Source organism: Scardinius erythrophthalmus (genome assembly GCF_964197995.2).
Source record: "Scardinius erythrophthalmus genome assembly, chromosome: 15".
Classification (NCBI taxonomy): Eukaryota; Metazoa; Chordata; class Actinopteri; order Cypriniformes; family Leuciscidae; genus Scardinius; species Scardinius erythrophthalmus.
Genome location: NC_138235.1, coordinates 27,265,105 through 27,279,220, shown reverse-complemented (window position 1 = coordinate 27,279,220; position 14,116 = coordinate 27,265,105). Strand labels below are relative to the sequence as shown.

General features: G+C 34.8%; 1 protein-coding gene across 1 annotated transcript in view; it reads left to right on the top strand.

The window, feature by feature from the left end:
* Positions 1-4,909: 4,909 nt before the first annotated feature.
* The window catches only part of stat6 (signal transducer and activator of transcription 6, interleukin-4 induced), a 39,061-nt gene continuing 29,854 nt past the window's right edge, over positions 4,910-14,116 (top strand). Inside the window, exons 1-5 of the mRNA XM_081387558.1 lie at positions 4,910-5,043; positions 10,494-10,636; positions 12,577-12,721; positions 13,365-13,448; positions 13,558-13,759. Coding sequence (XP_081243684.1) covers positions 10,506-10,636; positions 12,577-12,721; positions 13,365-13,448; positions 13,558-13,759 — 562 coding nt within the window. The 5' untranslated portion in view covers positions 4,910-5,043; positions 10,494-10,505. The remainder of the gene's footprint in view (positions 5,044-10,493; positions 10,637-12,576; positions 12,722-13,364; positions 13,449-13,557; positions 13,760-14,116) is intronic.

Here is a 14,116-nt window from a genome sequence, read left to right as displayed (position 1 = left end):
GCATCTGCTTACACATGCTATCGCTTGTTTCTGCTATCAGCATCTTCTTCGCCTGTTTCAATCCGGAGATTCTCTACTCTTTCAGAAGATGCGTAATAGCACCCACTGTATAACAGTGAAAACACAGAACGCCGGTCAATGGCGGGGAAAGAGTTAATACGAATACCTCAATGTAGAATGTAAAATCCTACAGTTTCTCTGTGTTGTTCAAAAAAAAATGACAAAATAATATTCACGACTATGGCTAAATGTATTCTGCATTCTAGTTGAACAGATATGAGCATCAAGTGTCTGAAGGATGAAATCTGTAGATAGCATTTGTAAAAAAATAAAGAATCCATATGCCCCAAGCTAAAGTAGGCTATATATTACAAAGCATGGATGTTTACATCTAAGAGTGGTCTTGGCATAAAATAATCATGGGTGATTTTAAAGGTCAAGTATATTTACCTCAGGTTGTCTTAAAATATCATTTTTTTTAACATGCAAATAAAGAGGAGTTTTGTCAATTATATTAAATAAATGTTTTTCTCCAAAACACGTTGGCCACAATTATTGGCACCCAATCGTTTTTTTATGAGTAAAATATCTCTGAAGTATATTTCCATTAATATTTACATTTTTAGCTCACAAGGGTGGCTAGGAACATAACATTGTCTAGCTATGACTTAGTTATGTTGTTGGAATATAAAATGAGGAAACAACGGCCAAATTCCCTTAATCATCCATCACAATGAGTAAAACCAAAGAATATAGTTCTGATGTGCAGCAAAAGATTGTTGAGCTTCACATAATAGAAAGTGGCTGTAAGAAAATAGCCAAAGCATTGAAAATTCCCATTTCCACCATAAGGGCAATAATTAAGAAGTTCCAATCAACTAAAGATGTTACGAATCTGCCAGGAAGAGGACGTGTGTCTCTGTAGTCTTAATGCATGGTGAGGAGGAAAGTTTGAGTGGCCAAAGACTCTCCAAGGATCACAGATGGAGAATTACAGAGATGAGTCTTGGGGTCAGAAAGCCTATTAAAAAAAAATCAAACAACCCCTACATGTTGTTTGGGAGGTTTTCAAGAAAAATGCTCCTTACTCCTCCAAAAACAAACTCCAGCATATTCAGTTGTCAGACACGACTGGAACTTCAAAAGGGACCGGATTCTATGGTCAGATGAAACAGCAAACCCACCAGTTACCATGTGTTTGGTGCAAACAGGGATAAAAAGTATGCCATGCCCACAGTTAACGCTGGAGCTTTAATGTTGTGGGCCTATTTTTTTGCTGGAGGTCCTTGACATCTTGATCAGATACATGGCGTCATTGATTCTACAGATAAAAATTGATAAAAAAATCAAAACCTGACAGCCTCTGCTAGAAATCGTATAATGGGCTGTGACTGGTTCTTCTAACAGGACAACGGTCCAAAACAAACATCAAAATCAACACAAAAATGTGTCACTGAGCACAAAATGAAGCTTCTGCCATGACCATCCCATCCCTGACCTGAACCTAGAAAATAAGTGGGGTGAACTGAAGAGAAGAAGCATAAAACATAGATCTGGGAATTTGAAGGATGTGGAGAGATTCTGTATGGAGGAATGGTCTCTGATCTCTTGTGATGTGTTCTCCAAACTCATCAGGCATTATAGGAGAAAACTCAGATCTGTTAATTGGCAAAAGGAGATTGCAAAAAGTATTTAATGAAAGGGTGCCAATAATTGTGGCCAAAGAGAAGTATTTATTTCATAATGTCACCCCCCCCCCCCCCCCCCACACACACACACACTTTCAATTATTTTACTTCAATGAATGATTAGATTTTTGAGAATTTTTTAAATGGAAGATCAAAAGGAAAAAACGATGCAGATTTATTTTTACAGTCATCTTTGATCATATTTACCAGGGGTGCCAATAATTCTTACAACTGTACATTATATCTGGTTCAGATCTGTTCTGTTTTGTTGTATTTTTAAATGGCAATTTTCTTTCATGTTTTCACATAAAGTATACAGAAACGATCATGATGGAAACCAGGAGGTTCAGATGCAGAGCAGCAAGACTTCCCACAGACCCTGCCTATACCTCTGTTCCTGACTGCTCATGTCTTGCTCTCCTTTGTCCTGTCTAGCCTTGATACAGACAAGGTTGACATCAGAGGAGATCCCTGACACAGGGTGAGTTAAGGCTGCCAGCTGCTAGCAATCAAGTCTATTTAGGAGTCAGGGACACATGGACCCCCAGGGCCAAAACCGTAACTAGCCCAACCCTTAGCCTTAACCCCCCCCCCCCCAAACCCTCTAGTTACCCAGTTCGGCTGTATTGATTCCAGATGTGCTGCCATCAGTGCTGCTCAGCGCTGGGTCTTTACCTAAGGGGACCCCGAAATAATGACCAGCGGTGAAGGAGGGGAGAAACAAATACAGAGCAAACAAACAATCCAGGTCAACCCAATAACAATTTGTTGATTTTTGACTTCCTCTTAAAATGTTAATCTATTTATTTATTTTTATATAATTATGCTGTTTTTTAAAAAAGATATACAATTTACAATTTTAAATTGACAATGTTTAAATTGCCTCACAAAAATATGGAATGAATTTCTGATAGCATGATAACATCTTAGAAAAAGTGTCCATTCCTTCGCATGTGTTTATTTTTTCCAGTTGTTACTTTTCAAAACAGCTGCAAATGGTTTGTTGTCATAGAAGTTAAACACTTTGCACAACTATTATGGAATTTTTATGGATAACATTTGTTACTTCAGAATTCCATTTTGGGGTTGTCAAACTCTATCAGCGGGAGATTGATCAAGTCAACTCTGACTTTGTTTAAGTTAAAGCTGGAAATGAAAACAACCCCTGAAGCTCATACAGCATTCTGCTGACCTATCTCAATAGCCTCAGACAGGGCAAATGTATCATGACCGGTCAGGAAATGGGCTTTGATATGAGGAATGCCTGATGCTTGAAACAACCTTTCCTGCTTGGTCATGCTGCACATGAGATGTGTTTGGATTTAATATAATGTTTGAAACTTATTATTATTATTTTACATTTAGTATGTTTTTCAGTTTTACCATTTCATTTTATTACATAACAACTTCATCAATTGACCAACACAGGTCAGTTCGCTTTTCACATTGGCTAATGACCCACTGCCCTCTAGTGGTAGCACAAAATACTGCTTTTTGTGTGTGTAGATCTTATGTTGTAATACTGTTTTAGTCGCCTACTGATCTATTCTTTATAGTCATATATTTCTCAAAGATATTGGCGAGCAAAGGATAATGTTATTCTGGGTGTGGGTGTGAGAATTGAAATGATTAGTTGTAGTAATGACGATGCAGTTTCCTGACTTCAACGTTTCCTGATGTAAACGATGATGTGTTGCCAGATCCGCTAAAAAACAAGCAAACTAAACGGATAAAACATCACCCAAATAAGCGACGTTTCTCACAAAAACTACGCGTGAATAAGCGATTTTATCTGTTTCTACGATTCTTGGGAAGGTATTTAAAAAAACTATAGGCTGCCTACAAGCAAAAGAAAAAAACTAGTCGCTTATAAGGGTCGGACATGGCAACATTTCACCTCTCGGGATCCAAAATTCATGAATTATTCAAAATGAGGTATATTATCAAATAAATTCATTGCTGGATTTGCTTATTTTAAAGCCGTAAACATTAAATTGGTATATTTTTCCTCAAAATCGCAAATTCTTTACTGAAACATTGCAACACTGCCAACTTTTATTTTTAGTGCATTAAAAATAAAAATATCCTTTGTAGATGTCTTTCCTGAGGACGGGCAAGAAGAAATTATGCACCAAAAAAAAAAAAAGCCGGAAAAAAGAGCTTCTTTGATAAGCGGAAACCCATTTCGAAACTCCTTACTGGAAATCAAGCGTTTCTAGCAGAAATTGCGTTGTTGTTTCCCCGCCTACCAGTGACGTTTTGTCCTGAAATATAGAAAGTCTCCTCTTTTGAACAAGCATATGTTGCAAGAGATGTTGTCTTGCTAGCTCTCCAGGTTTTGAGACACAAACATATATAAATATAGGCTAAATACTAGACTAGAGAGAGAGAGAGAGCTAACAAGGCAACGTATAATTTGTCTGCCTTTGTGGTCAATGGTGGTGCAGTTGTGTCCTGCTTTGGTTGCACACAGGTTTTCAGAACAATTTAATTTACGTTGCCTTCATTAAATATAATAACAATTTTTTATCTCAATTTATTTACTTATTTTTTTTAAGGCGAATATATATATATACATACATACATTTATAGTGTGAATATATATATATATATATATATATATATATATATATATATATATATATATATATATATATATACCATTTATAACTTATAATATATTTATATTCGTCGTTGGTAAATACTTATTGTTGGATATTTAAGAAGAGGATTTTCTCTTTAATTTTCTTTTTCAAGTTCTTTATGGCTAACTTTTGCGACGCTAAAACATAAACGCATACAAAGAGTGGCAAAGAGAAGGGAAAATGTATAAGCCAATAAAATAGGTTGCTATTAATGTTAATAAAATACTTTCAATAATAAAAAAAAATAACGTTAATCTAAAAAATTAATGAACATTCAGACGTACCCACAGAAAACGATTAAAATAGGGAGTATAAATAGAATATGAAGATACTTACAAAAATATGAAGGTGTTCAGTTGTTAGATAAGTATGAAGACATTAAAATACGAAGATACTCACAAAAGTATCCCTTGAAGTATGAAGATAAAAATGTGATATAGGCTATTAAAATAGGTAGAATTTTCGGTCACACACACAAAACTGGATTTTCTGTAAATGTAAATAAAACAGAATAGATAACTATTTTTAAATTCTGTCCAGCCGGATAAAGATTCTCATTCACCAGGTAGCAGAACTGCATCAGGATGGCCAGTAGGCAGCAACGTCAGTGTAAAGTGAAAGTAGGTGGATAGAAAAAAACAACAAACGCACACGGAAGGCGCAGAGTTATATCTCTTTACGTGTGTTAAAACAACTGGCGTCGAAATCAGGTAAGTTATGTTCTCACATCATTGTATATTTTAGCTATATAAACTACGTAGATTAAGTTTATCGCGACCTGAATTTGTATATCGCTTAACATTGTTGTGAGGAGGGAACATGAGTTTTGTAATAGCCTGTACTCGAAAATTCGAGAGAAGCGAGCAGCCAGAACAAAAAAATAAATCCATCAAAGTCTTCTATTACGATAAAAAATCCCACTCTATAATAATTTAATCTCAGTATAGTTGTGAAATTGGTTTAGCTATGCCGTTGTAGCGAACGTAGCGAACTAGACTAAACGACGCCAAAAAAGTTAGGCTACATGGTCATGATATATACTCCATTAAAAAATACGCGAGACATTGACTTAATGAGAATTCTCATATTAAACAAGTTTCCTGTATCAGACAGTACTGAAAAGAGCAAGGGAGGAAGGCCTAACGTTACTTAAATGGCTAAAACGTAGTAAACTGCGAAATGTCACGTTATATGGTGTAGTGGAAACCGTTTAATGTAGCACAAGCACCTACACAAATTCACGCCCTACTTTCTGTTCCCCATATGTACTGGTGTGTTATGTTCTTTTGTACACTAGAGAGTGGTCTGTTCTTTACTAACCGTGTTCACTGTTGTTGTAACATTGCATGTGTCAGTCTCAGTCTTAGGGATGTAACACCCTCATGCTGTTATTTTTCATAAATATTATATGAATACTAATGGATGGCTTTGCTGTCTGTGGCCTTTTTTAACATGCATTAAAAAGGTTTAGTGACGTGTTTGTTTCTGTGCAAAGTAGATTAGATGGCTATCTATCTATCTATCTATCTATCTATCTATCTATCTATCTGTCTATCTATCCATCTATCTATCTATCTATCTATCTATCTATCTATCTATCTATCTATCTATCTATCTATCTATCTATCTGTCTATCTATCCATCTATCCATCTATCCATCTATCTATCTATCTAAGTTTAATTAGGAAACTGTGAAATTACACACTTCTGCGCGAAACAAAAAAGTAGAATGTCTTTCCCTACTATATTCTGAGGAAATAATAGCTACTTTTTTAAGTTTTCAGTGAAGCCAGTTGGCCGTAGTTCGCAGCAATCACAGTATTAGCATCAACAGTGTTTGGATCATCAGTGTACAATGCTTTCATTTGAATAATTGCTTTAAGTGCTTTAAAATACTGTGTTAAGAAGTGTAAGTGTAAATGTAAGTTTCTTTTAAATGTAAGAGAAAATGTGATGGGGGTACTGACAGAAAACTGCTATAAGTTTATTCGTTTCTGTCATTTGTATATGACCTTTATGAATGCAGTCATCCATTCAATGAAAAGAGATAATATTGGGTAAAGTGGATGAGTGCTCCATGTGTCAGATGCAAACTGCTGTCAAAGTTTGGCTGGTTTGAGGTTGAGAGATTGCTTTCTATTTTCCATTATAGCAAATTAATTTTATATAACTCTTTAATTTTACATTTGTTTTTTCTTTTAGTCAATAAGATTGAACAAAGAGCAAAACTCTTGCTTCTCAGATTTTTCCTGAAACACACCAGTATTCTCACACGTGTTTCCTGGATTTTCAGAAATAATTTCAACAATGTCAGAAACTGAAGTGTGCAATCAAACAAGAGATATTTAAATATGCAGTATGCGCTAAAACCCATCTCATCAGATTTCTCCAAAACCCAGTTATCCGAGCTATCCCATCCACATTGATTTTAGATGCTTACAGTACAATTGTCCCTTTCGAATATTTCTCTTAAAGGAGAACTCCGGTCAATTTTAACATTGAGCTCATTTGTTTGTAAATTTGGATTGCTGTCAATACAGAGAACAACGACAAAAACAAAAATCGGTGTTGCCTACACCGTGTTATCCTCTTTTTAAAATTTGCACCCTGTTGACTTCAATGGGGCAAGTTTTAAACCTGCTTTTAGCCTCTTAACATCCTTGATGTGTGATCCTTCAGAGTGATCACGGGTGAATCTGACTGCAGTAGATGTGAAAGATATTTATAAAAATGATGTTATTTCAGCCAGCGCACATACCTGTATTTTCTTCCTGTTTTCGGTCGAAGTCCATAGTAGTCGATTGTCGAGTTCACGCGCGTGATCATAGGTAACTAAACCTATGCGTGTGAACTCGACAATCGATTACTATGGACTTCGACCGAAAACAGGAAGAAAATACAGGTATGTGCGCTGGCTGAAATAACATCATTTTTATTAGTATCTTTCACATCTACTGCAGTCAGATTCACCCGTTGAAGTCAACAGGGTGCAAATTTTAAAAAGAGGATAACACGGTGCAACACCGTTGTTCTCTGTACTGACAGCACTCCAAATTTACACAAAAATGAGCTCAATGTTAAAATTGACCGGAGTTCTCCTTTAATATAAACATCTGAGACCATGTTAAAGAAACAGGACTATGAAAGAGCAGCCTTTGCAATAATAAAATAAAACTTTACTTGATTTTTCTTCTCTGCAAATACATAAAATAGGGCACTGATCTATTATTAAATAAGATTTTTTTTGAGAATATGACATTGCTTTGCAGCCAGTAGCACATAACAGTGCCGAAAAAGAAAGATTAGGCTAATAAACATGAACAAAACACATTTCTATGTAATCCTTTTTTATGTCAGAGAAAGAACCGTTCGGTGTTCTTCAGATGATAAGTTATAACAGAATGCAGCTGTGACACTTTGTCTGTGATCTGCTGCAGAGAGGAAAGCAAACCTAAAGGCGTGATTTATATACCCAATGACAAGCCTTAAAACTATGCTTCCATAAATATGCCATCTCTTATTTCCTCAAGATCTTTCTTGTATTCATTTATTTATTTATTTTCGCTCTAATTGCTACATAAATAGGCACTATGTTTTTACAAGATCAGTTTTTCCTGCACAGCTTCTGGTGATGTCATGTATACATTTAAGAATGAACTTGAATTTTCATGGGTCATCTGTTAAACTTTGTTCTACATCCTGTAATAGCATGATGTATTTCCCTTGAATGAAATATCTTCAGATATTATGTCTGCACATAGGTGTGGTCTTTTTTTTCACCTACACCTCACCTACGCTGCACCAATCCCTTTGTCAAACATTTAACCTTTGGAGCAAAAAAAAAAAAAAAAAAAATTTGAGGAAATGCAGATATTAATTGGAACAGAAGGATTCCCAAATAAAGATGAGTCATGACCTTTAATGTCTTAATGAATGAAAATGTACACCTTATGACTTGATTAAAAACAACTCTCAAAAGATCAAGGGATTAACCTAGTATTGAAGAAATCCCAGGGAAATATTTGTTTAAAATTTTCCGAAAACTGATAATTTGGTTAAAACGATATTTGATTTGGAAAAAAAAAGCTTTAACAAAGTACAAATCAGCTATTTAAATAGACAAATTGGTTTGTATTTTTGTAGAATTTTCATAACTGATTGGTTAAACTGATATTTAATTAGAAAAAAATAGCTTTAGCATTAAAAAAAAAGGCTATTTAGAAAGAGATATTGGTTGCTACTGATCTTATCTCGTGACCTTATGTGTTTTCCTTTATGTTGTAAAGGGATAGTCCACAATATATATTTGTACATACAACAAAAGTCAACGAATTTCAGTGTTTTCCATTTTTGTGTGAACTGTCCCTTCAAGTTTTAAGGGGGTTCAAGTTATTTCATAACAAATGCTGATTAGCTGTTCAGTTTTATGACTTTTCTAATAACTTTCATACACACAGCTTAAGCCTGGTCCTAGTTTTTTTTAAAGGTTTTAGTTTAAACAATTCTGATAGTGTGATCATGTTCAAGACCGATCAACATCTTTTTCAGAAAGAAATGAGAAGTGACACAGTTGTTATGGACATGATCAAGCATGCTTACATGCCTTTGGGTACAGTTTGGTTTCAGTGCTTGAATCTAACACACCACGTGTGCTTGTAGGTTTGTAGAAGTAGAAACCATAAATGTATCCTGTCAAAATGATATAATCTGTTAATTGGAATTTGTACGTGAAGTATAGGCCTACACATATTTCTATGGACACTGAAACATACAATATCGACATAGCATCCTTTTAAATCTTTTTGATGTTCACAAAATATTATTATAATTGAGATTAATTATGTTTGATAGCATGATCACATGTATTTATTACAGTTAACACTTTTACCTCATATAACATTAGGCCTACTGGGTTTGTTTTTCTTAGAAGAAGGGTTTCCGCTTTTAGATCCTGACAATTTGCATTTTCTCCTTTAACTGTCTATCTAAACGTAGAAAAACATATGTGTTCATCGTATGTACAAATAATTAAGTTCCATTACAAAAAAAAATGAAAGATATGTTTTGGTCAAGAAGGTCAGAAGCATTATCATATTACATGTTGTGTATACACCATAATAAAATGTTCTTATCTTCTTACAATGCAGCATAGCTAATTTATGTGCTAAAATTACCATCTATGTAAGCAAACTTGTTATATTAGTGATGGTTGGGTTTACCGGGCTGTTGTTTTTTCATGCGTGCTGTGGTATACAGTGTCTTCTGTCCCCTTATGTTGGAGAGAGATAAGACAGACATACTATCTTTTCTCACTTGCCCAAACAAAAGTCACACAGTGACACAGAGCAGTAATTACACATTCTGCTCTTTCCCCAACACATCTGCCTGTGCTCTTTACACTAAATTAAACCAGAAAAAAACCTGAAATCCAGCATGCTACAAAATGTTGAGCATTATCTTGTCATCAGATGCTATTTTTTTGAATTTCTAAAATTGACATTTGTTTTGCATAGAAGAATTCAGATTTCCAATTCAGTTTGTTCAATTCATCCCTAGAATAGGGAAGTTGTTATAAATACAATGTTTATTTGTCTTAAATATAAATATTGCAGTTTTCTATTCTGTATGATTATGATGAGCAGCGTCCCTAATTCAAAGCATTAAACCATGTTTAAATCATTAGTTTGTTTATTTGTGATAAGTAAAGAGTGTCTTATCTGTGTGTAGTTCATCCCAAATTCTGTAATTAATTCCATGAAACTCAATATATTTTTCTCAATATATTATATGCACTGACAGTCTATAGAGACCACATCTGTCAAGCTCCAAAAAGGACCACCTTAAAAGTTGTCCATACTGTTTGTAGTTGTATTCCAAGCATTCTGAAGCCACACAAGTTACAACTATTTCTTCACAAATTGAACTGAACCAATTCAGTGATCAGATGACTTTAGAAAACTTGGAATATAGCAATGCTTTTTGGAAGTTGATTGATGTGGTCATATGAACTGATCTTGTATGGGAAACAGCTGTGGTTTAGAACATCATGAGAATTATTAATCTTCATAGATTTCATTTTTAGAGAACGATTCCTTCCCAAGGAATTGAAAATGCCATTTCTTTCAATGCGGTGGTAATGTTGTGATTTTTACTGTTGCAGTGTTTGCACACTATGGCGCTGTGGGCGCAAATGACCCCGCAGTTACAGTTCCTGCCAACTCAGACGCTGAATGAACTCTACCCAGAAACACTCCCTCTGGATGTCAGACATTATCTGGCCAACTGGATAGAGGATCAGATATGGTATGACATCACTGTTACAAATGTTGTATTACGTTTGACGCAGTATTTTTTTTTTAAACTGACACTAGTAGCTTTAAATCAACATAGATGCTATTGTAGAAGTATTTTATTCACAAAGAAAGTGTTTGATAATAAGAGAAGTGAGTAGTATTTGGCTGGTCATGTGATCAGCCTCCACGAGCCTCCATATTTCAAAAAGTTCATTTCCTTAGCGATAAAGCTTTTCATGAAGTTCAAATGAGTGCACCTTTAAAATGTTTTGTTGACTAAGTGAAATAAATGAAATTGAAACTGTGTGAGTGACAATAGTGCTTATAAACGGATGCACACTACAATTTAGTGTAGTTTAACTTCTTAGGAATTTCTCATGAATCATGTTCTGTCATAGTGACTCACAGGACAAGCTAGACTTGAAAGGCTTTTTTCTTTCCAAGAAAATTATTTTTCCTCATTCCGTTTTATTTTTTTCCAAATTCTGTTTTTTCCGTTTAATTTTTTTGGACTAAATAACATTTTAGTAATCAAAAAGCATGTCTAATTAATTGAAATCATGAAACTTATACAATTTAACAACAATTTATTAAAGGTTTAAAAAGAGTACATGTTTAGGGCCCCATGAAATACGTTTTATATATTTATTTTCTCAAATTGGTTTTATTTTTTTTTTGCAAATTCTGTGTTTTCTGTTTTAAGTTTTCTGGATTCCATTTAAATGGTTTAATTAAATTTCAATAATCAAAAAGCATGTCTGATTAATTGAATTCATAAAAAACTATTTATAATTTGTTTTCTTCAGAAAGTTTGCGTTGTGTATTTTAATTTTATGTCAATCAAATGTAAGCATAAAACATTAATTGAATTTATTTTTTAATCGTATAAACATGGAAGAAAAAAATTGTATTCCTTAAAAAATAAAGTTTTAATAGTAATTTATTATTATAATTATTAGTATTATTATTATTCCGGGTTCTATGACAGAACGAGTGGTTTAGATATGACATCATTTTGTAGGCCAATCGGCAGTTAGCATCACACTGGTTCCCTCCACAAAACCCAATCAGATTTTTCTATAGGTTTTTTGGATTATCGCCTGTTTCAAGACACGTAACAGCTTAAAAAAATCACGAGTGGGGTATAACTGATATATTTTATGTCTTAGAATAAAATGTGAAAGTATCTTGAGCTTGTTCGCCACAGACCATATTTCAACCAAAAAAATCCAATTGACTTCAGGACAATGGAACCTGAAGTGCTAAAATGCCTACTCGTTTCCACGTTTTGGCCTGCAAGTGATGTCATACCTGCACCACTCTATTGGCAGGTCCCTGCGTCAACACCACACACACGCATCGTGGTGCTCACGTGAACAGCGTCGGAGACTGACACGGGAGATGAATTGTTGAATAAAGTCATTATTTTTGTTGTGTTTTTTTTAGTTCAACCTTAATGTTATGAAGCGACAAGAATACAAAAAGTATTCTTGTCGCTTCATAACATTAAGGTTGAACTAATGTACATGGACTATTTTAACGATGTCTTTACAACCTTCATGGGCCTTGAAAGTGGTGATTACATTGCAGTCTATGGGGGGTCAGAAAGCTCTCAGATTTCATCAAAAATATCTTTATTTGTGTTCCGAAGGTCTTGCTGGTTTGGAGCGCAATTAATGACAGAATTTTCATTTTTGGGTGAACTAACACTTTAAATGGTCTTTTTGCGGTTTAATATTAACAGACACTAATCTATATCGTGATTTGATTCAAGCTTTTTATTTATTCATCAAAAATCTGAGAAATTCCTTGAAATTCCACATTATTCAGTAAATTCGGTTTTTATGACTGGATTCTGTGATTACGTCCGCAGTTTCTGCACCGCGGAAATCATAGGGCCCTACGGTTACCAAAGATGACTTAAAAATGTCATGTCTGTGTTTGATTTAGGGAGGAATTTGATCTAGACAGCATGGAGCAGGAGCCTCGGGCCCGTTTACTGTTGGATCAGATGGTGCTTTTGCTGCAGGAGGTGGCCCAACAAAACCCTAATGTGGTGGAGAAGGTCAAACTACAACATATCAGCAAGAACTTGGTGTGCACAACAATCCTAACACTCATAATTATTGCTGGCTTGAAGATGCTGCATCATATAAGCCAGTTTAAATAATTCTTCATTTTTGTATGTTTAACATTTCTCACTGAAATAATGAATAGAAAAAATTTACAACATTTTCTATATTTAATAATTTGCTTTGGCTTCAATACAGTAACAATATAAAAGGTAATTATTTCATTTTACAGATAACAAAATATCTTTAACAGCACACTTTTTCTCAGTGTAAATGGGTCCTTATAAATGGAAATATATAGCTGCCATTATTGTTTAGGAGGAGAGTTCTTCGCAATACTCATATTTGAGGGCCCATGGCATCAAAAAGTGAAAACTCCTGCTTTAGATGATCTACATCACCATGTGGGATGTCCAGGACAGTTGTGTTAATTATGTCAATACAAGGAGTTATTGCACTGCAATTTTTTTTTAAAGATTCACTATATGCTATATAACATGAATCATGTTGATTTTCATTTCTTTTACATTGTGAACACTTATGGATCACAATACAGAAAGACATTTTACTATTGGCAGCCTACCATGTTGACTTGTGACATCTGACACACTGTTTGTATTTCTGACTGTTTGTATTTACTATGTAACCTCATGAATTATTCCTCAGAGTGTGTACCAGCCACAACCCATGCAACTTGTGAGGACAGTTCGAGATATGCTAAGGAAAGAAAGACAATTGTTAGGACAGGCAGTAAGCACAAAAAAACCTTTAATTCTGAAGTATCAGAACATTTATGTGTTATGTGTATTGTAAATGTCCGTTGTGTCATTGCTCTTTGTGTCTGTGTGTTTGTCTATAGAGTCTGGGCTTCCCACCCTTTCAGCCCATGCCTGGGGGTCCTCCAGCTGCCAATGGCACCCCACAACCTGTAAGGGAGGATTCTAAGGCTGATGTGGACAATCTGGTGCTCAAAGTTTTGGAAATTCAGAACTGCCGACAAACGCTTCATCAGCTACAAGAGGATTTGAATTGGGAAAAACAGGAAATAGAGCCCATGCAAGGTACTGTAAAAGATCCAAATCTGTTTTGAACAATGTCTAATAAGCTTTAGGAAGTTACGCCTGCCAGATTTAATAATGTAAAAGGTTTGGACAGTGTAATTTTTTTATATCAAGTTATAATGAAACTTTGGATACCTGTGTTTTTGAGGAAAAAATATTTATGTAGGGAAATTATGTAGGGAAAGCACATACTCTCTTTCTCATGCTCTCTCTTCCATTCAAACGCACACATACAGTACAGACATGCACTCACACAGAACCGTGTTGTCAGCGCTGCTCTGGCGATTTTATCATTAAAAAAGTTTAACAACTTTTTCTCACACATTTCTAACACATTTCTCACTAGCGAGGTAATAA